General features: G+C 39.5%; 1 protein-coding gene across 1 annotated transcript in view; it reads right to left on the bottom strand.

Moving 5' to 3' along the window:
• SLIT3 (slit guidance ligand 3) overlaps positions 1-19,516 on the bottom strand; it is an 805,773-nt gene extending 786,257 nt beyond the window's left edge. Inside the window, exon 1 of the mRNA XM_074204955.1 lies at positions 19,326-19,516. Coding sequence (XP_074061056.1) covers positions 19,326-19,516 — 191 coding nt within the window. The remainder of the gene's footprint in view (positions 1-19,325) is intronic.
• Between the last annotated feature and the right edge of the window lie 274 nt (positions 19,517-19,790).

Raw genomic sequence — 19,790 nt, 5'->3', positions numbered from 1 at the left:
TGTTCAGGAATATTAGGGGTATTATATTTACTTAAAATTCCTTCAGTATTCTCACCTTGGAGACTAGCAATTTGAACCTCAGTTGACAAAAGAGGGAAGTGAGTTTTAAAGAAGGGAATGTTTTTCCTATCACTCTGGGGTGTTGGCCTATTTGACATATTTGTTACAAATCTGTCTTGCATTTTCATTAAAGCACTTTCTCCAAAGAAGGTTATGAGGAAATATAGCATTGAACTAGTTCCAATAAGTGAATGATAGTTAAAATAATCTAATTGTATTTCTGTAAAAATTATATCCTGTAGTTATGTGGCTGGCCTTTACTTTATTTGGAATAAATCTGTCCCATTATTCTGTATTGGCATTGTTAAATTATTTCATCTGTCCAAATATAAGAAGAGTAGTCAGGTAAAATTGTGGGATTGGATATAGTAAAAAAAAAGATCAGAGTCTACCCTTAATTCTTTCTCTGATACCTTAAAACCACACAAAAAAAATGTTTACCTTTCACCTCAGATATTTTGCGCCTTTTACTAAATCTTTGGATACTGGCTCCACAGTCTTTTAAGATGGGAATGAGGGTGTTGCATTAACAGATGGAATGTGCCCCATGCAGAGCTCAGACTCAGGTAAAGAGCCAACGGCCATTTTGATTGGGAAAGCAGCATAAGTGGGAACATTTCAAAAGAGTCCAGGTCTCTTCCAACTTGGAAATTCTAAAGTTTTGCCAAGGTTCTTGTTCTCTCTTTTCCATTCCCTGTAAACTGCCTACTAGTACTTGGAGTATATAAGGTAAAAATAGAGAGGAAGGAATAGGAACTGGGGTTTCATAAACTTCCTGTCACTGAATTCAAAGAAACAGCTCAGTATATAAAATTACACTAATTGTAATGATGTTCTATTTTCCAATAGCTTTGGAGGTTTACAAAGCATTTTCTTCACAGTGACACTTGCAATATTGTTAGTTATAAATATATAGTTAGTTACAAAGTTATCTCCTATTGTGCAGATAAAGTAACTGAGACTCAGGAGAGGAAAGGTTACGTGACTAGTAAGCTGCAGAGATACTGAGGTATGTTAGAAAGAACACTAGATACTTAAATCAGATAATCTAGGTTCAAATAAGAGCTCCATTATTTGTTACCTATGTGACCTCTACTAAGAATTCTTCCCTCTTGCTATCTCTTTTACTTTATGTTTCTTCCTTAAGGATATGATTTTTCTCTCATCACATTCAATTTGGATCAATGTATACCATGGAAACAATGTAAAGACTGACAAATTGCCTTGGGGGGAGGGAAGCAAGATTAAGGGAAAAATTGTAAAACTCAAAATAAATAAAATCTTAAAAAAAAAAGCTAATGGACCCTCTTGATGTGGTTAATTAGAAATTAATTTCTATTTACATGACTTAAGTTCAATTTGAATGGATATGACCTCTATGTCCTGGAAATAAGCTATGAGGCAATCTCAGCTCAATAAATATCTCTGATAAAAAAAAAGAATTCTTCCCTCAAGCAGTTTATGACCAAAGAAGAGATGGAGAACATCATTAAAAACAAACTAGATAATTTTGATTAAATTAAATTAAAAAGCTTTTGCAAAAACAAAACCACTATAACCAAGATCAAAAGAAATGTAATAAATATTTGGAAACAATTTTTGCAACTAGTATTTCTGACAAAGGACTCATTTCTAAAATATATAAATGAGTCAAATTTGTAAAAAAAAAAAGCCATTCCCCAATTGACAAATGGTCAAAGGATATGCAGAGGTAATTTACAGATGAGGAAATTAAAGCAATCCAGCCATGTGAAAAATTGCTCTAAATCACTACTTATTAGAGAAATGAAAATTAAAGCATCTCTGAGGTACCACCTCACACCTCTCAGACTGGCCAATATGACCAGAAAGGACAATGATCAATGTTGGAAGGGATGTGGGAAATCTGGGACACTAATACATTGTTGGTGGAACTGTGAACTCATCCAACCTTTCTGGAGAGTAATTTGGAATTATGCCCAAAGGGCAACAAAAATGGTCATACCCTTTGATCCAGCTACCCTGAAAAGATCATGAGAAAGGGTAAAAACGTCACTTGTACAAAAATATTCATAATAGCCCTGTTTGAGGCGGCAAAGAATTGGAAATTAAGTAAATGTCCTTCAATTGGGGAATGGCTTAACAAACTGTGATATATGTTTGTCATGGAACACTATTGTTCTATGAAAAACCAGGTGGAATGGGAATTCAGGGAAGCCTTGAGGGATCTGCTGATTGCTGAGAGAGATGGATAGAACCAGAAAAACACTGTATACCCTAATAACAACATGGAAGTGATGATCAACCTTGATGGATTTGCTCATCTCATCAGTGCAACAATCAGGGACAATTCTGGACTATCTGCGATGGAGAATACCATCTGTATCCAGAGAACAAATTGTGGAGTTTGGACAAAGACCAAAGACTATTACCTTTAATTAAAAAAAAAAACCCAAATCTTATTATGTAATTTTGCTAACTCTTATACTTTACTTCTTTTTTCCCTTAAGGATATGATTTCTCTCTTATCACATTCAACTTAGATCATTGTATACCATGGAAACATTGTAAATACTAACAAACTGCCTTCTGTGGGGGTTGGGGGGAAGGAAGCCAGATCAGTAGAAAAATTTTAAAACTCAAATAAAATCTTTCCAAAAAATGAAACAACTTTAATTGAGGATATCTGCAATTGTATAATTTGAAGTTTGGACTCATTTGGACTCATTTCTCTTGGACGTTTCCTTGGATTGGTCTGAATTCACTAACATCTAGATAAAGGTTCTCAGCCCTGCCCAATGGAAGATCATCTAATCTTAGAACCATAATATTGGGAGAGACCTTATAGATAAGATCATCCAAGTTCAACCTCATTTTACAAGTGAGGAAACTGAGTTCCAAAGGACTAAAATGCCTTGCTCAAGGCTACACAGTCAAAGGCAGTCTGAGATGCAGTGTCTTGGTCCATTGATTTCTTTATACCACAGTCTAATAGCAGTAAATTCACTAGAGAAAGTATTCTTAACCTTTTGAGTTATCTTGTACCCCTGTCCTTTGGCAGCCTGGTGAATCCTAGAGATATCTCAGAATAATTTTTTAAATGCAAAAATATAAGTTTTATAAGATTACAAGGAAAACTAAATATATTCAAATAGTTCTCATTTTTTTTTAATTAAAAAAAAAGTTCATGGATCTCAGGTTAAGAATACTGGCCCTGGAGTCATGTCCTTCTACCTTGACGAAGCTGTTCTCCTATTCCACTTCCCAAATTCATATTTAACAAGACAAACTTTCAACACTGTGCTGCTCATGAATTGATGTTTTGCAATGAGGTCCTTTGATCATTAGTAACACAAAGAAACCATAGTGTCTTCGAAGTCCATGCTTCCAGTTTCAAAAAGGGAAAGAGAATTCTTCCAGAATATGGCTATAATCAGAATGAAACAGGCTTCACTAAGGAGAAAATGAGCCCAGAAGAGATTTTGGTTTTGCTATTTTTTTTTTTTAGAAATGTACAGGAGAGGGTACAGTAGAGAATAAGGGGGAAACTAATAGGAAATTTTCCAGAATGCATTAAAATGTACATCTAAACACAGCAGATCAGTTTCCATCTTGTGGTATGAAGTAATTAGAAAAAAACAACTCAAAGTAGTTAAAAACTCCCATGAGGCAGCAGCCTCCCCTCCCTGCCCCCATTTTGAATTCCTGTACTCGTCTTGGTTCCCAAGTTTTTACTTCTTGGATTTTGTATCCTAAGACCTCAATCAATGTGTTCCCTTTGGTTATTCATCTTTCAGTGTCCTTGTCCTTTAAGGAATTCAGCACTTCCAAAACCATGACTCTATTTCTTATCTGAATAGAGATTATCTCTAACCTCCTTCCTTTCTTGACATCATCCCCTCAGCCAATCATCCATAAAGCATGAACCAGATGTGTCTGCTCTCACCCCATGACACACCAAGCGCACTTCAGGCCATCAGCCCAGAAACTTGAACCTACCTTTCACCTACCTATAACTTCTTGCATAGCTATTTGAGATCCTGTGTCTCTGAGTGGTTTCCACTTTAGACCAAAGTTAGGTACTGAACATAAACCACAGTAGGAAAGATTGAAGTCAGATATAAAGAAACCAGTTCTGCTAATTAGTCTGCTGAGTAAATCACTTCCCCACTCCTCTGTAAATTGATAAGAGTTTGGATGAAATAATCTCTAGTCTCCCTCACACCTTGAAAATTTATAACCAGGGTTGAGTTTTTTAGAAGATTAGGTAGCTAAAATATAAAACTGGGAAAAGCTAGCATTAGTAAGAGACATTCATTTCACCTCCTGGGATAGTAAAGGTGACAGAAGAACAAGAAAACATTTTATAGGCTTAAGAGTTTAAATGAATTGTAAATACTTTTCTCTTTTACTGCCCTACCACAAAAAAGGCCTTTAATTTATTTTGTAAATACTTGTCTCCTTATGTCTATGCTGTTTTCCCCAATAGAGTGTAGGCTTCTTTTTGTGTGTGTGTTTATTTTCAAGGCAATGGGGTTAAGTGACTTGCCCAAGGTCACACAGCTAAGTAAGTATTAAATGTCTGAGGTCCGAATTTGAACTCACATCCTCCTGACTCCAGGGTTGGTGCTCTATCCACTGTACCACTTAGCTGCCCCAGGATGTAAACTTCTTAAGGGTAGTGTAAGTGAATTCTAAATCCAGTCCCTACTATTCCAAATCCAATATTCTTTATAGGATGCCTCAGTATAGTCTGTGAATCTGTTAGGAGGGAAGAAGGAGGAGGCAGCAGGGGAATGGAAGAGAACCAGGTCCTGGAGCATAACCTCTATACTTGTAAACTGGCAAGAGATGGAAAGGGAGGTGCCAGTTTCTAGCTGGAAGAGTTATTGTGCAGCATGTGCACATGTTCCACTCAAACCTTGGCTCTAGTTCTCCACTACCCACCCTTTCCAAAAGAATCAGGTGAATGTTGTTTCAGAACCACTACTAATGAGTCTCCACAGACCAAGCAGAGCAATCAGAGAAGGGGCATTACTAGCCAAGGGAAGGTTCTTAACCATTTCCTCCTGGGACTAACCAACTCTGTCCTCACCTCCCCTACCCCCCAGCTTCTCCAAACCTCCTCTAAAAGGGTCCCCATCCTCCTCCACATCTGCCTGGACAGATCCTGAAGTAGAGAACAAGGAAGAGGCCTCCCCACCTCTACCAGAGAACACAGGGAAGTGATGTCAAAGGCAAGAGTTAAGTCCCAGAGCATCAGCGGTCATACAGAAGACCCCCCATAATACAGCCCTATATCTCTTTACTTATGGATACCTTAAATCACTACATGAGCAAAGTGGCACTGTTTATGAAATACTTCTTAAATAAGGTCAGTGTTCTGTGCATAGTTGTGGACTCTAATAAAAATCAGAGCTTGAGCAGTTTGCCAGCTAGCAGCTGAGGCACAATTGAAGGCTTTCTCTGATACAATTGTTCTCAGATTAATATTTTCCCCATGAGTTTTTTTAATTCCACTTGTACTTTTTTATTATGTGCAAGTTCTTCCTCTATATTTGTACCATTAAAAGGAGATGAGTGGAATTCACTTTTCATTAATTATTCCTAGGGGTTTAGTGCAGTTTTCTTCATTGTTCCAACATTTCCCCACAATACCATAAATCTCATTTCTGAGCCTAGCATGGTGGCCCTTCCCTTGTTAGTCACTTTGGTGGGAAAAGGAAAAACAGATTTCAATTTTTGTATTAGCCATATAGCATTGGAACAAAATTGATGACCTTTCACTTGTGATGGAAACTTCATTTGCCCCATGCACACAAACCAAAGGCCATCATGTCTGAGGAGCATCAATTAACAGAATCCTTGCCGGACAAGGAGCTGTGGAGCTCATGGACATATAGACTAATCTCCCATAGATTATGGAGTCTGCCCTTCAAGGCCTGGGTAGTCTATGTTATCCAATAGACAGTTTGTGTTCTGACATGCTTGAAGTACAAATGATGCTACTAGAGAGTTCTTGCAGGAGTCCTAAAATTTCTTATCTGGTCCTAATGTCTGCAGAGCTTGCATGATTAATAATTATGAAATTCAGTGAGTAATCCAGAAATTACCAATGAATCTTTTCATAGACAATATTAAATCAAGGGTCTGGGGTCTGGAATTGGGGAGTAATCTGAAGCTGAGGTGCCTACAAGTACTGCAGAGGTCAGCTCAAGATTAAGACAGCCAACAACAATAGAACATACACAAGGAAGAAAACAAATATTTATTAACTATCTACTGTCTGCCAGATCATCTCATTTTGATCTCTACAACCACCCAGCAAGGTAGGTGCTATTATCATCACCATTTGAAAGATCTGGTTGTCCAACTTAAGGCCTTTAGGCTGCATTAAGCCCTCAAAACCCATTCATGAAACTTATGCTGAGCGAGATGAGTAGAACCAGAAAAACATTGTACACACTAACAGCAACATGGGGGGTGATGATCAACCTTGATGGACTTGCTCATCCCTTCAATGCAACAACCAGGGACAATTTTGGGTTATCTGCAATGGAGAATACCACCTGTATCCAGAGAAAGAATTATGGACTTTGGGGGGAAAATTGTAAAACTCAAAAATAAATAAAATCTTTCTTTAAAAAAACCCATTCATGAAGCATTATTACATTTTTTTTAATTAAAATCATTGGTGACATGGGTTACATTACGGGCATAAACATCTAATTCTATATGTGACTCTTGATGAGTTTTTGTTGGGTGATGTGGTCCAGAAGAATTAAAAAGTTAGACATTCTTTTTTGTGAGGCAGAGAGAGGTTAACTGACTTGCCCAGAGTCATATAACTTAGAGTCTGAGGCTGGATTTCAGTCCAGTGTTCTACTGTGTCACTTAATGCCTCAATGTGGGGCATTAGCATTTGATGAAGACACTTAAATGCTACAACCCACCAATGTAACACCAATCAAGATGATGTATGAGGAGCCCAAGTAAAATCTATAGGACTTTTAAAGGTGGCAGTGTTCCATACTTATTATAGAGCTGAATGGTACTGGTGGAGAAGGGGGAGGGTAAAGAAGAATAGATTGACATCCCTGAAATTTCTTTAACTCTCTCCTATACCTATCAGCCTTCTTATAAAAAAAAATCCCTATATCCATGCATTAAAATCCCCTGCTTTGTATGAATGAAGTTTCTAGGCATTGACATTCTCAAGAACTAACTGTAACTATTTGATTTTCCTGAAATAAAGCTCAGCAGTCAAAGGTATCAGGGGTAAAATGTCATAAGCTTACAAAATGCTTTTGACAATAATGATCACAAACATCTGATATATCCAGGGCAATACCATGTTTGGGGGATTTTTCTAAGAACACTGCTACTTTGAAACTGTCAGTCAGGACCAAGAAGATTCCATCTGAAACCCACACCTTAAGTTATTGTAAATTTTGAGGTTAAGGAACTTCATGATCTTTATGGTTTTTCTGATATCATCCTACAATCTTTTGATCTCATATTCAAAATGTAACTACCTCACTGTAATTACTACAAGTAGCTAATGGGAAGCAATGATAGAAGATGGCAAAACTGAGAATTATGACAAAAGTTGAAAACAAAGAATGGGTAAGGCACAAAAGCTGGTCAGTCACAAGAGAAGTTCTAAGAAAGAATCAAAAAATCAAGAATTTAGAATGAAGGCAAGACATCCTCAAGCAATGAAGGCCAGTGTAAGGCAAGTGATTTGAAGCCAAGCAGCTAAGCAGAAATAAAGTATGTGTGTATGTATGTATAAATACACACATGAATATATACTGTACATATCTCAATACAATATATTTGTATATGTGCTAAACAATGGCTCAGATTCAAGACAAGCAGTTAGGAATTTGGAGGTTACAAATCCTGATTGTAAGTCAAAATGCGTGGTAGTCAATTAACCAGGAGAAACACCAAAGCCAAAGAATAGAATAGGGTTAAGGAGTGAAAGAAGGAAGGCACAGAAAAGCAATCTGATCTGAAGACATGGTGCCCTAAGCCAAGCTCTGCTCCAGACAAGAAATTTGATGTTAAAACACAAACCAAACCCAGCGAATCCAGTAGAATTCTTGTCTGTCAAATATGGAAAGCCCCAAAGCCCACAGATAAGCATCTGGTAAGATAGAAACGTGAGACAGCAAAGAGGAGGGAAAAATCTGGTCACAAAACCAAATAGCCCCTTTGAGAACCATAGAATATTCAATTAAAGTTAAGTCAATCAGTCAAGCACTATGTAAAATTATAGGATTACAAAAACAGGGCTACAACATGGAAACAACTATATACAAACAAAGGTAGCTAGATCTGAATTCAAATTCAGATACTTCCTAGCTGTGTGACTCTGGGCAAATCACTTAACCTCTGTCTGTCTGAATATCCTAATTTGTAAAATGAGGATAATAATAGCAACTTACCTCCCAGGTCTGTTTGTATGAGACACTAAGTATAAAGAGTTTGAGGAGATGCCAGACATGTAGTAAGCCCTATATAAATGTTACTAGTAGTAGTAGTAGTAGTGATAGTAGAAAAAGAAGTAGTAGTTAGGAGGTGGAAAATAGAAGTAGTGGTAATAGAATAGTAGTTGTAGTAGAAGTGGTGGTAGTAATGATGGTGGTAGTAGCAGTTAGGAGGAGAAGGAATAATACTAGAAGTAGAAGAAGAAACAGTAGTAGTTGAAGAAGAAGTAATAGTAGTAGTAGTTAGGAGGAAAAGTAATAGTAGTACTAATAAACTAATAGTAGTAGTTGGTATAGAATTAAAAAGACATAGAATTAGAAGTTGTAGTAGTAGTTAGGAGGAATAAGAGTAGTAGAAGTAGTAGTAGTAGTAGTAGTATAAGATACCAGACCATGGAGACAATCTCAAAGAGAAAGTACAACATTAAGGAGATACAGGAAAGGATAAGATTTTAGATAAGCCTTGAAAGAAGCCAGAGAGACTACAAGGTAGAGGCAAGGAGGGAAAGAATTCCAGGTATAAGAGATAACCAGTGAAAATGCCTAGAGTTTGGAAGATGGGATGTAATAGAATAAGGAAGAAACCAATGTGGTACACAAGTAAATAGTCTCATCATCTCAAGCAAGCATTTTTCAGTGGAATCACAAAGACATTTTTAAAAACTACCTTTAAAAAGTTTACATTTTACTCAAATATTTGAGCTTAAAGGGGGGATCTTAGAAAATACTACAAAGTCCTCATTTTTAAGGTCAAGAAATTGAGTTCCAGAAAAACAAGGTTGTTTTTCCAAGGTCATAGAAAGGGAAGGCTGTAGACTAGAGCAAGGCACCTCGGTAAAAACCAAGAAGATAAACATAAGGTCATTAAAAACTCAGGGCAAAAGAAAAGACTGAGAGTGAAACCAATGGGTAGGATCCAGTAGCTGACATTTGATAGAAGAATTGAGACTACAAACTAAGTTTCTAGACTCCCACTTTAGAATCCTGCTTCTAATCAATGGGCATCCCCCAGTGGGAAATTTCCAACATCTCTAGAGCCAAAAGTTTAAAAACACTGACCTTCAAGCATTATTACTTAGGTCAAGAACAAAGAAACACATACATACATAACATACTTTTAAAAAGAGAGATTTTGAGCTCAACAATTCTGTTTTATTTTGATTCTGTGAGATTTTTATTTAGAAAGGGGGCTTTGCTTTAATTTAACATGAAAATACACAAGACTAATGAGAGTACAGGAGTCCAAGATAGAGATGAATAAAGCATAAAGAGCAACAGCCCCATGGGTTCCTCTTCAATTTTATTTCCTGAGTCAATGTTGCCCAAGGAAAACCTTCCATGTGTTGTTTATCTTACAGAAGACACCTGAGATACTGGAGAAAACCATTGGCCTGATGAAGTAGAATAAAATCATCTCAGTTTTGATAGCAGTGGGAATGGATTCCATAGGCAGAAAAATTTTCCAGGGGGAAAAGTAAAAGGAAAAATAAAGCCTAGCAACATGGGATGTAACATCCTAATGGGGAAGGAATGAGGTTAAAGATTCTGAGAAAATTCAACAGAAAAATTAAATTCTAACAGAAACTCACTGAGTCTAAACTAAAGAATCTGAGAAGTGCTTCGGCAAAGAGGTTTGAGGCGACAGAACCCAAGTAAGGGAAGCTTAAGAAGTTGCAGGCCAGTGAGGTCTCAGCAGAATCATCCACCCCAACATATGATAATATATTTATGCAATGCAAACCTCAGACCACATAAAAACTCTGCAGTAAGCAGAGGACTAACCTTCCAAATTGCTTCTCAATTTGGGCATGCTGTGGAATCAGGGTCTACAATACTCTCTATGGGATAATAGGCCCTATTAGGAAAGCTGGAAATAGATGAATGAAAGGACCACAGAAGCAGCAGAGTCCAAACCCCAAATACAATCACTCCCAGCATTCATCCTGTCCAGATCCCTTACCCTGCTGCAAAGTAATTTATTCCCAGGGAGCCCCTGTGCCCAGGAATGTAATACCCACACTGGGGCAGGTAAAGAAGAAATGTATGTGTTTAGGAGATTGGGTATCAGTCATTTTAGCAACAAATGAGAACTTAAAACTGGAAAGGATCTGACCAAAGTCATCTAGACAAATCCCCTCATTTTACAGAAAAGGAAACTGAGCCCAGAAAGATGAAGGTCATACAATTCAATTCAAATGTATCCCCTTACAGTTTGGCTAGAGGTAGCCTACTTTGATTGGCTGCCTGGATCTTCGAGCTTCTTGCTCTCTCTACATCTTTCTGGCTGTGCTCCTCTCAATTATCTATCTATCTATCTATCTATCTATCTATCTATCTATCTATCTATCTATCTATCTATTAAACTGTAACAGTTTCTGTTTATTCCAGTTCTTGAGAAGTGATCCAAGGGCTACTTGTTTCTTTTCAAAGTTGTTTGTCCTCCTTAAATTTCAGACTTTGACTACCTTGGTTGGTGGAGCTGGATATCTAAGACTCAAATGCAAGAGGGGACTGAGCTTGGAACTTGAAATGTGCTTTTTGGGAACTGAACTAAACTATGAACCAAATCCTCTTCTCCTCCCAAAGACTGGGAGGGGGGGGCGGGGTTGGGAAGAATAACTTTGTATTTCTATGATTATACCTTTTGAACTATCTATTCCTTTTGTAAATACTCCACCTAGCTGCATTTGTTTTCCCACCATCTCCCTTTTAGATTGTGAGTTTCTTGAGGTCAGAGACTGTCTTTTGCCTCTTTTTACATTTCCAATAGCCTGTCTGACAGGTAATAGCAAATGCTTAATAAATTCAAAATTGACTGACTGAAATCCTCATTGGGGCAAAAGACAAAAGGGATAAGAGGAAAGAGCTTTAAAGAAAAAACAGTATTAGTAGCATCTTAATAAATGATTGTTGACTGATTGACTGATAAAACCACCCCCTGCCCTCTAGGAACTTAAAAACCTAGCTAGAATTCAAATCAGGTCTTCTGGCTACAGATCCAGGGTGTTCTTTCCAGAAAACTACAATTCCCTCTCATTATATGCGTATCCTCTTTCCACAAGATCTTCCCAACTGGGATAGTCCCATTTAAATTTAAGGGTATTATGGGTAATGAATTGCCTTAGGAAAAAAAAAAACAGTGTACCACAGCAGGCTAGCCCTCTCTTACTGGCTCACTGAGGATCTAGAGTGTCCTAGAAAAGCTTCCAGAAGAAAGGGGGATTAACCCCCAGGAGACAATGCATGCCTTCCCAAATCTGAAAGGGTTAAGACCATCTTACATAATGAGGGTGGAGTACACTAGTAAATACAGCTGTTTCAAGTAAAAAGCAACAACAGAGGCAGACAGGGGAAGTCAGTAAAAGGAGGTATTTAAGGAAAGATAGAAGGAATGAATGTATTTTTTTTAAACCAGGGCCAAAAATTCCCCTATGAAAATCCACATTGAAAATAAATAAATAAATAACTGAAATAAAAATTTATTTAAATGAACCACAAGGCAGCATGCCCCTGGAAAAGATATAAAACACATTAGCAGTAATCTTCACTTAATAGAGATGGAGCCAATCAGGGTAAGTTTACTGAGAGCAGTAGGGGGGGACCATAACATTAGTCCAGCCAGGCAAGACTGTCTAGACTGGGATAAGGAGAAGAGTGAGGACAATATACAGAGCAAGGAATATCACCCCCTGGAAAGGCAGTCTGAGGTCATCTTTATTTTATAGATGAGGAAACTAAGGCCCAAGGAAGCAAGACCAAGGTTGAAAGTCACATAGCTGATAGAAGAGAGATTAAAAGCCAAGTCTCTCCTATCATGTTCCCTGCACTATACTGCTGTCTCCTCAAGCATAAGCCACAAAGCCAAGCTTCAAGGAACATCGGTTCCCTTATTCTTTCCTTCTCTACTAAATAGCTTCATCATTTCAATAACTTTTTTGGTCTTTGGTGGCTACAAATGCTGGGACTCCAGGTCTTACTGTCCAGCTGCTTAGGGAGATGCCTGGTTGACCTTGAAACCATTGTGGTCAAGTGAGAGAAAGTCTATGACACAGTGTTGGTTTTTATTGGACACAACCACCAGGGAAGCTTGACGTCATCTGGAGTGATGGAGAAAATTAAGTTACCACATTCTCACGTTTCAGCCTTTTGCCTTTTTCCCTTACAAACAGGAAATGTTTATTTAAATACAGCAGTCTCCAGTATGTGCTAGGGCCAAGCTAAAACCAAAAGATGTCCATTCCTGCCCTCACTCCTGCCCTTTGTTGTTGGAGCCACCACCTCTCTCCTGGTGAAAAATGGACCCCGCCTGTCTCTTGGCAAGAATGAGGGGAGAGAGCCTGCGAGGGTTCATTTTCATCTGTCTTGCTTCTGCTTCTTTTTTTTTTCCCCAGGCTGAGGTTGTGGTTGGAGAAGAATCACATCTGTGGACTTCTTTTGTACTTTAAAGGGTAAATGCAACATCTGTTTACTCTGGGCTACATGGTAAATGTTTTCATTTCAGCCACCATTCACTTCCTCCCTTCTCTGTTCCTATCTTTGCTGCACAGATAATAAATTACACCAAAATCTCTGCTGTGTTTATTTAGCTTTCTTGTGGGTGTCACCTCCTTAGTTGGGGGAAAAAATGTAAGTAGTTTATAAGAGACAGTAAGGGGTTCTTTTCTCCAATGAAGTGCTGACATAATGATGTAGAAGTTGGAACACAGACCCCAGCTTGGATATTCATTTAATTATTGGCAATTTAACAGGGTTCCTTGAATCCCTGTAAAGGGGAGCTCAAATTATTCTCTGAGTAATTCTTATTCCTATTTTCATTAAAATTATATTGTGAATAAAAGTGTCTTTCAGACTTAAACACACAAAAATACTCAAAGCAGCACTTTTTATTATAGCAAAAAACTAAAATTGACAGGGTGTTCATCACATGGGGAGTGTCAGAATGATTTGTGGGTACTTGGACATAGTGGATTTTTATTCCAATCCAAGGCAGTATTTAAGGAATAATTTCAGAGAAACCTGGAAGGACTTGAATAAACTGATGCAGAGTAAAGTGAGAAGAACCAGAGGCTAATTTATATAACTATAATACTAAAAAAAAAAACTTGAAAAAATGAAGAACTCTGATGCAATGGTCAGCTACAACTTCAGATTGCCAACAATGGAACAAGCTTCTTAATGGAAAGGCAAAAGACTAGTGGTATAAAATAAAATGTACATTTTTTATATTCTATTAATATATGAATTTTATTTTATTTTTTTCTTGGCTATACTTATTGATAATAGATTTTACATTTTTTTCAAGGAGGGCTAAAGGAGAAGAAATACTGATGGAAAAAAGTTGGTTTTTTATGTACTATTTTATTCTTAAAACAACCCTTTGAGGTAGGTACCATTATTACCTTCTCTTTCCCCCCATTTAACAGATGACTCAACTAAGGAGAACTTTTCTGCTCCAAATAGTTTCTGAGGCCAATTTGAGCTCAGTGCTTCTTAACTCCAGGTCCAGTGCTCTCTCCATTGCCCCATCTAACTTCCTGAATAATAGTCACTGATGTAGTTTTTTTTTAAATTCCTGAAATCCATGAAAGAAAGTTGAAAGGGAAATTGAAAAGTGAGAAATCTTTGGACCTAACATGCTGGCTGTAGCTGTGCATGATGGAGATTTGCAATTTAATATACAAAACTATTTTTCTATTCTTCTTTGTATGTGAAATATCATTGGTGGTTTCTGTCAAGTTTGAAAAACACAAAATAAAAAAGTCATTAAAAGAATGCCTTTTGAGGAGGCGAGAGTTGATTCCTGAAGTGACCAGGACCTAGGGGAGAAGGAGGGAAGAAAGCAAATTGGACAGTTTCTTCTTCCTTATGAAAAGGTATTTTTCATCCTTTCAAGTTCGGGGGTGAGGGGGTGGGAAATGGTTGCAAGGCATCTGATTTCAAAGCTAACATAGCTGTTGCCCATGGAAGAACCATGAGAAGTTTAAAAACCTATTAGAAAGAAATGTAAAGTTCCTACTCTCATGCCAATACTTTGTATTCTTTAAATTAAGTCGTTATCTTTCTTATATACAATTGAAAACAAACAAAAATTTGTCCTTGAAGAAATTCTTTATATGGCCAAGTTAAGCCTGGAAATGCCCAAGATTCTGGGAGAGTTTGTGGAATAGAAATTTCACAACTGAACTTTCTTTGGGTTTCAGTTCAGAGCAGGTAAGAAATCTTTCCACCCTAATGGATCTGTCTTCACTATTCTCTCCCTCAAATTGTTGGGGGGGAGGGGGTAAAACTCTATATATGTGTGTGTGTGTGTGTGTGTGTGTGTGTGTGTGTTGTATACTACCACAGAATACAAGTTCCTCAGGGAAAGTTCCTCTTTAGTTTGTCCATCTACAATGTCTATCTAGTACAGTGCTTTGTATGTAGCAGGTATTTAATAAATATTTGTGGAATTACATTGAGTAGAAGAGGGGAAGAAAATAGTTACCTCTACATTCAATTATGGTACTAACTGAGCCAGCTGCTAAAAATCAGATGTTTATTCTCCATACCTTGGTCAGGGTGGCAATAATGTCTAGAAATAAAGTGAAAGACATGTATGATGCTCAACTACACTATCGATAGCTCATACAATGCCCACAGACTTAGAGATATTCTAAGACTCTACCATCCCTTATCTCTTTTAGGAGACAATATAATTCTATGGAGGAAAGTCTTTGAGATATTTATCATTCTCATTTTACTGAGGAGGAAATCAACTTAGAGAAGGTGGTCAAACATTATAAAAGTATAGGGGGTTAGTATAGGAGTATAGGTGTAAGTATAGGAGACTTTTCTGCTCAACCTAGCAAGTTAATTAAGTATCTAGAGTCTGTCTAGATTTTTGATTGTATCTTTCTAAAGAAAATATGGAAAATATGGCATGAGAAGGATGTACCTGGGAATGAATTGATTGACTCAGACTGGGACTGGGGGGCTGGGAAGGAAAGGAGAAAGGACATAAATATTCATGTAACACTAATGTTCTGGGCATTATACTAAGTATTTTACAAATATTGCCTCATTTAATTTTTCATGACAGCCCTATATGGTTGGTCCTCATTTTACAGTTGAAGAAACTGAGGCAAAGTGACTTGCCCAGAGTCACACAACTAGTGTCAGAGGTTGGATGGGAACTACATTTTTCCTGGTCCAGTGTTCTATCCATTGCACACCAGCTGCCTCAGACTACTGTGGGACTGCACAATTTCCTTTTTTGTCTCTGTATTCTCAACACCTTCTACAGTAGCTGGTATAAAATAAGTATTTGATAAATGTTTGTTCATTGATTGGACTGTTTTAGAAACAACTCTTTCTTTGTTTTCATCTCTAACAGAAAAGTCTTCAACCAAAGATTTCCCTCCCCCCTTTTCAGAAAACAGACTAGAGCAGAATTAAAAGAGGACCTGGGTCCTTGAGTGGATTCTCCCTACTCAGGAGTACCTAAGGACTGCCTTGGGCAAGAAAATATGAGAACCAAATGTGCTTTCACCTATCGAGTCCTAGTGATGTTCAGGGATCCCAAATTCTTGGTTCTGAACTTGAAAAGGCAAAGGCATGACAGTCTCAGTCCAAGAGAAGGCAGTCATGGAGAGGGAAACCATGTGGTATTCGTATTGGAAGTTCCTGAACCCCATCTTCTGGAGGAGTTCCAAAAGTTCTTTAACCCTTAGCCTTCTGGATATGTGTGTGAATGTGTGTATAGGGGGTGGGTAGTGGGAAGATAAGGATATCTGGGAAACAGGGTCCAAGAATAGAGATTTCTTTTACTAAGCACAGATTTTTGGAAAGAGGAGCATAAGTATCAGAGCTATAAGATTAGCAAAGGATTGTAAACCACAACAGGGAGGTGGGAAAGACTTAGCCCTTTCCTGTTGCTATAACAGGAGTTATTTGAACTCCAAATTCAGAATTCTTCTCACTAAATCACTCTCCTTTCTCTTCAAATCCCTATCCAGAGTTAGGAGTCATCACTGTAGAAATCAAGTTGAAGAGCCAATCAGAAATTAGCTGGCACCCAGAAACTCCAAAGCAGATGTGGCACTGAGTTGTATTTGGGTCATATGATGGGGAGAGGAGAAACATTGCTGTAACATGGTACTCAGAGCTTGAGACTGTTCTGCAAATGCAGCAGGAAAGGGGCCCATCCTTGTCAATTTTTCAGCTCACTAACACAATGGATTTTCAGAGATGACAGCTCAGAAATGCAGATTTTTAGTCTAGTAAATGGACATTTTTTGACATGAGCAAAAAACAGAATTAGAGAGTCAATGTAGTGACCATGGAGTAGCTGACTCCATCTCATCTAGAACTCTGTCCAGAAAGATCTTGTTTACAGACCTCTGCCTACACTGACACTTATTATATTAACATGATCATAAACGTAGCCCAGAAAAGAGGAGAGAGGAAACATGGTTTATAAAACAAGCCACCCAACCATATCAATAAAACAAATACTTAAAAGAGGCATTTCTGTTTAGTGGGAAAAAGGAATAGATTGGGAAGCAAGAACCTGTGATCTGGATTGTAAATATGTGACTTTGATTAGACTAGATAATAACATAGGCTTAATAAAAAAAAAATAATGATGATGAGAGGTACTAGATTCTTCTACTCCCATCTCTGAGACCTTAGAGAGGTACTTGGTGATACTGAGGATGAGTTATAGAGACCTGAGTTCAAATCCAACATCAGACATTTACTTATTAGCTATGAGACCCTAGGCAAGTCACTTAATTTCTGTCTGCCTCAGTTTCCTCAACTGTAAAATGAGGATAATAGTAGGCACTATTATGTAAATGCTAGCTATTATTATGTAACTTTATATAGTATTTAGGCATTCTTTTAAGTCAATTCATTTGATCTCCATTAGAATGATTTTTCTCCATCAGATTGTAAGCTCCTTGAGGGTCAGGGACTCTCTTTTGCTTTTTCTTCATATTTCCTGCTCTTAGCATTTTGCCTGGCACACAGTGGGTGTCATTCTAAAATTGTTTAATGACTGATTCTCATAACAACCCAAGAGGCAGGCAGGATGATGTAAAGTCTGGGTTTGAGTTCTAACCCAGCCACTTATGAACCATGCAATCTTTAGCAAGTCATGTAATCTCTGGTAATCGTTTGGTTAAGTCACATTTACTTCTCCTAGCTTTAGTTTCTTCATTTGTAAAAGACTCCTTTTTATTTTAATACCAGAATCTAATACAGTGCTTTGTACACAGTAGTCACTTAATACATGTTCCTGGAAATGAAATTAATAGTATTCTATGGTGCCAGACTTAGTTCTTGAACAAAAATTTGAGGCTTAGGGGAAAAAAGCTCCAAAAATTAGAAAGCCATTTTGAGTTAGGCCAAAGACAGGGAGACTTGAGCCAAGATGAACGAATGTGAAGCAATGAAGACCCAAGAAAGCACTAGATTCTTCTACTCCCATCTCTGAGACCTTAGAAAAGTCACTTTTCTGAATCAGTTTCCTACTTGCAAAATGGTGATGATTTTTGCACAATTCAACCTCACAGTGTGGTCATGAGGAAAACACTTTGTAAATTATAAAGCTCTGGAAGTCAACCTAAAAGGGAGCTATTAGATTATTATAATCGTTTTACCCTCATCCAAACTACACTTGAGCTTTACAGGGCAGACACACTTGGGATCACACAAACTGTGCTCTCATACACATGAGAAGAACTCAGAGAGTGGCAGAGAGACAAGAGCAAGGAAGCCCCTATCATTCATGAGTGATGCCTTCACCCACTTCTGGGCTCTGTTCCCTGGCTTATTTCCCCTTCTTCCCACCATCTCCTTCCACAGTCACTGTGGACCACAGCAAGACTGTCTCGGAGGTCCTAGAGAAGTCCAAGCTTTTAATTTTGTTCGAGGATAAAAATGATAAACCTTTCCAAAACGTTGACATCGTAAAAGTAAATATTTGGTTGCACAATTGGGGTTAAAACGAGGGTCAATCCATCAAACTCTCAGAGTGGTTCCCCACTGCCAAACACAGAAGATAGGAAGCTGAGTGCGGTTTGTAAGATTATACCGCTCGTTCTCATTTAAGGGGCCCGTCAGCATTTCCATTCTAGATCCCACTTTTTTTTTGGAAGGCATTTGTAACTGAGCCATTAAAAAACAAAACAAAAGAACCTGGACTGCAACTTGGCATCTCAAAGGATCTGAGCTCGGGAGGGAGGTTTCTAACGAATCCCTTCCATCCATCTAAATTCATTGTGTTCCTCTGAAGTTGGGCAGCCCTCTTCCATACGCACAGGATCAACTTAAGTTGACAGGCTAGCCTCCCGAAGGCTAGCCTCTCGCCTCTCACACTGAACTCAGCGTCTCGGGTGCTGACACCCACGACTCGAAGCCCCCCAGAGCTAGCGCCCCCACCCAGCTCTGCTCCATTCCGGGTGCGCTCCGTTCTTAGCCTGTTAGAGCAGCCCCTCCCGGTTCTAGACGCTACCACCGACATTCGGAATGGCAGAGCGTAGCCTGCTGTGCCCCCCTCCAGTCCAGACAAGGAACTCCTGCCCACCTGGCTGCAGACCTGAAAATCAGCTGGAGGAGCTCTGAGGAAAGGGGAACTGGTTGGAAAGGTGGCCTTCGGCTCTCCTAGGGGGAAAAAGAAAGGAGTCCTCCGCCCAGACCCCCGGCCAGCGGGTGCCGCCGCAGGACAGCCCAGGTGGGTGGCCCGGGTCTGGTCAGGGAAGAGGTGAGGCCCGGGGCGGGGGTGGAGGGACGCGGCGAAGGGCTACTCACAGGCGTTCGGCGTTGCGAGGGATCCCTCTGGGCACCGCCCGGAGGCCCAGCCCGTGGCAGTCCACGCTTGCGGCCGAACAGGTACACTTGGCGGGGCAGGCTGAGGCTGGGGACCAGCTCAGGGCGCTTAGCAGTGAGAGCGCCAGCGCCAGCGCCCGCCGGAGGCGCACGGAGCCGGCTCGGGGGGCCATGCTGTCCGGGGGCCCGGGCTGGCCGCGGCGCAGCACCCGGGGCCCGGCGGAGACCGTCCCGCCGCCGGCCGGAGTGCAGCGGAGCGCAGCCGCCGGAGCAGCGGGCAGCGGGGAAGGCTGCGGCGAGCAGGAGAGCCGGCAGCCGGGCGCAGCGCAGCGCAGCGCAGCCGGGGGCGGCCTCGGGCGGGGGAGGGGAGAAGGAGGGAGTCGAGGCGCTCCCGAACCGGGGGCGGGGCGGGGGCCCCGGAGGAGGGGTGCCGGGGAGCCGGGACGG

This window comes from Macrotis lagotis, chromosome 1, assembly GCF_037893015.1.
Source record: "Macrotis lagotis isolate mMagLag1 chromosome 1, bilby.v1.9.chrom.fasta, whole genome shotgun sequence".
Taxonomy (NCBI): domain Eukaryota; kingdom Metazoa; phylum Chordata; class Mammalia; order Peramelemorphia; family Peramelidae; genus Macrotis; species Macrotis lagotis.
Note: the sequence above shows the minus strand (reverse complement) of the source record. Positions and strands in the feature narration are given on the sequence as shown.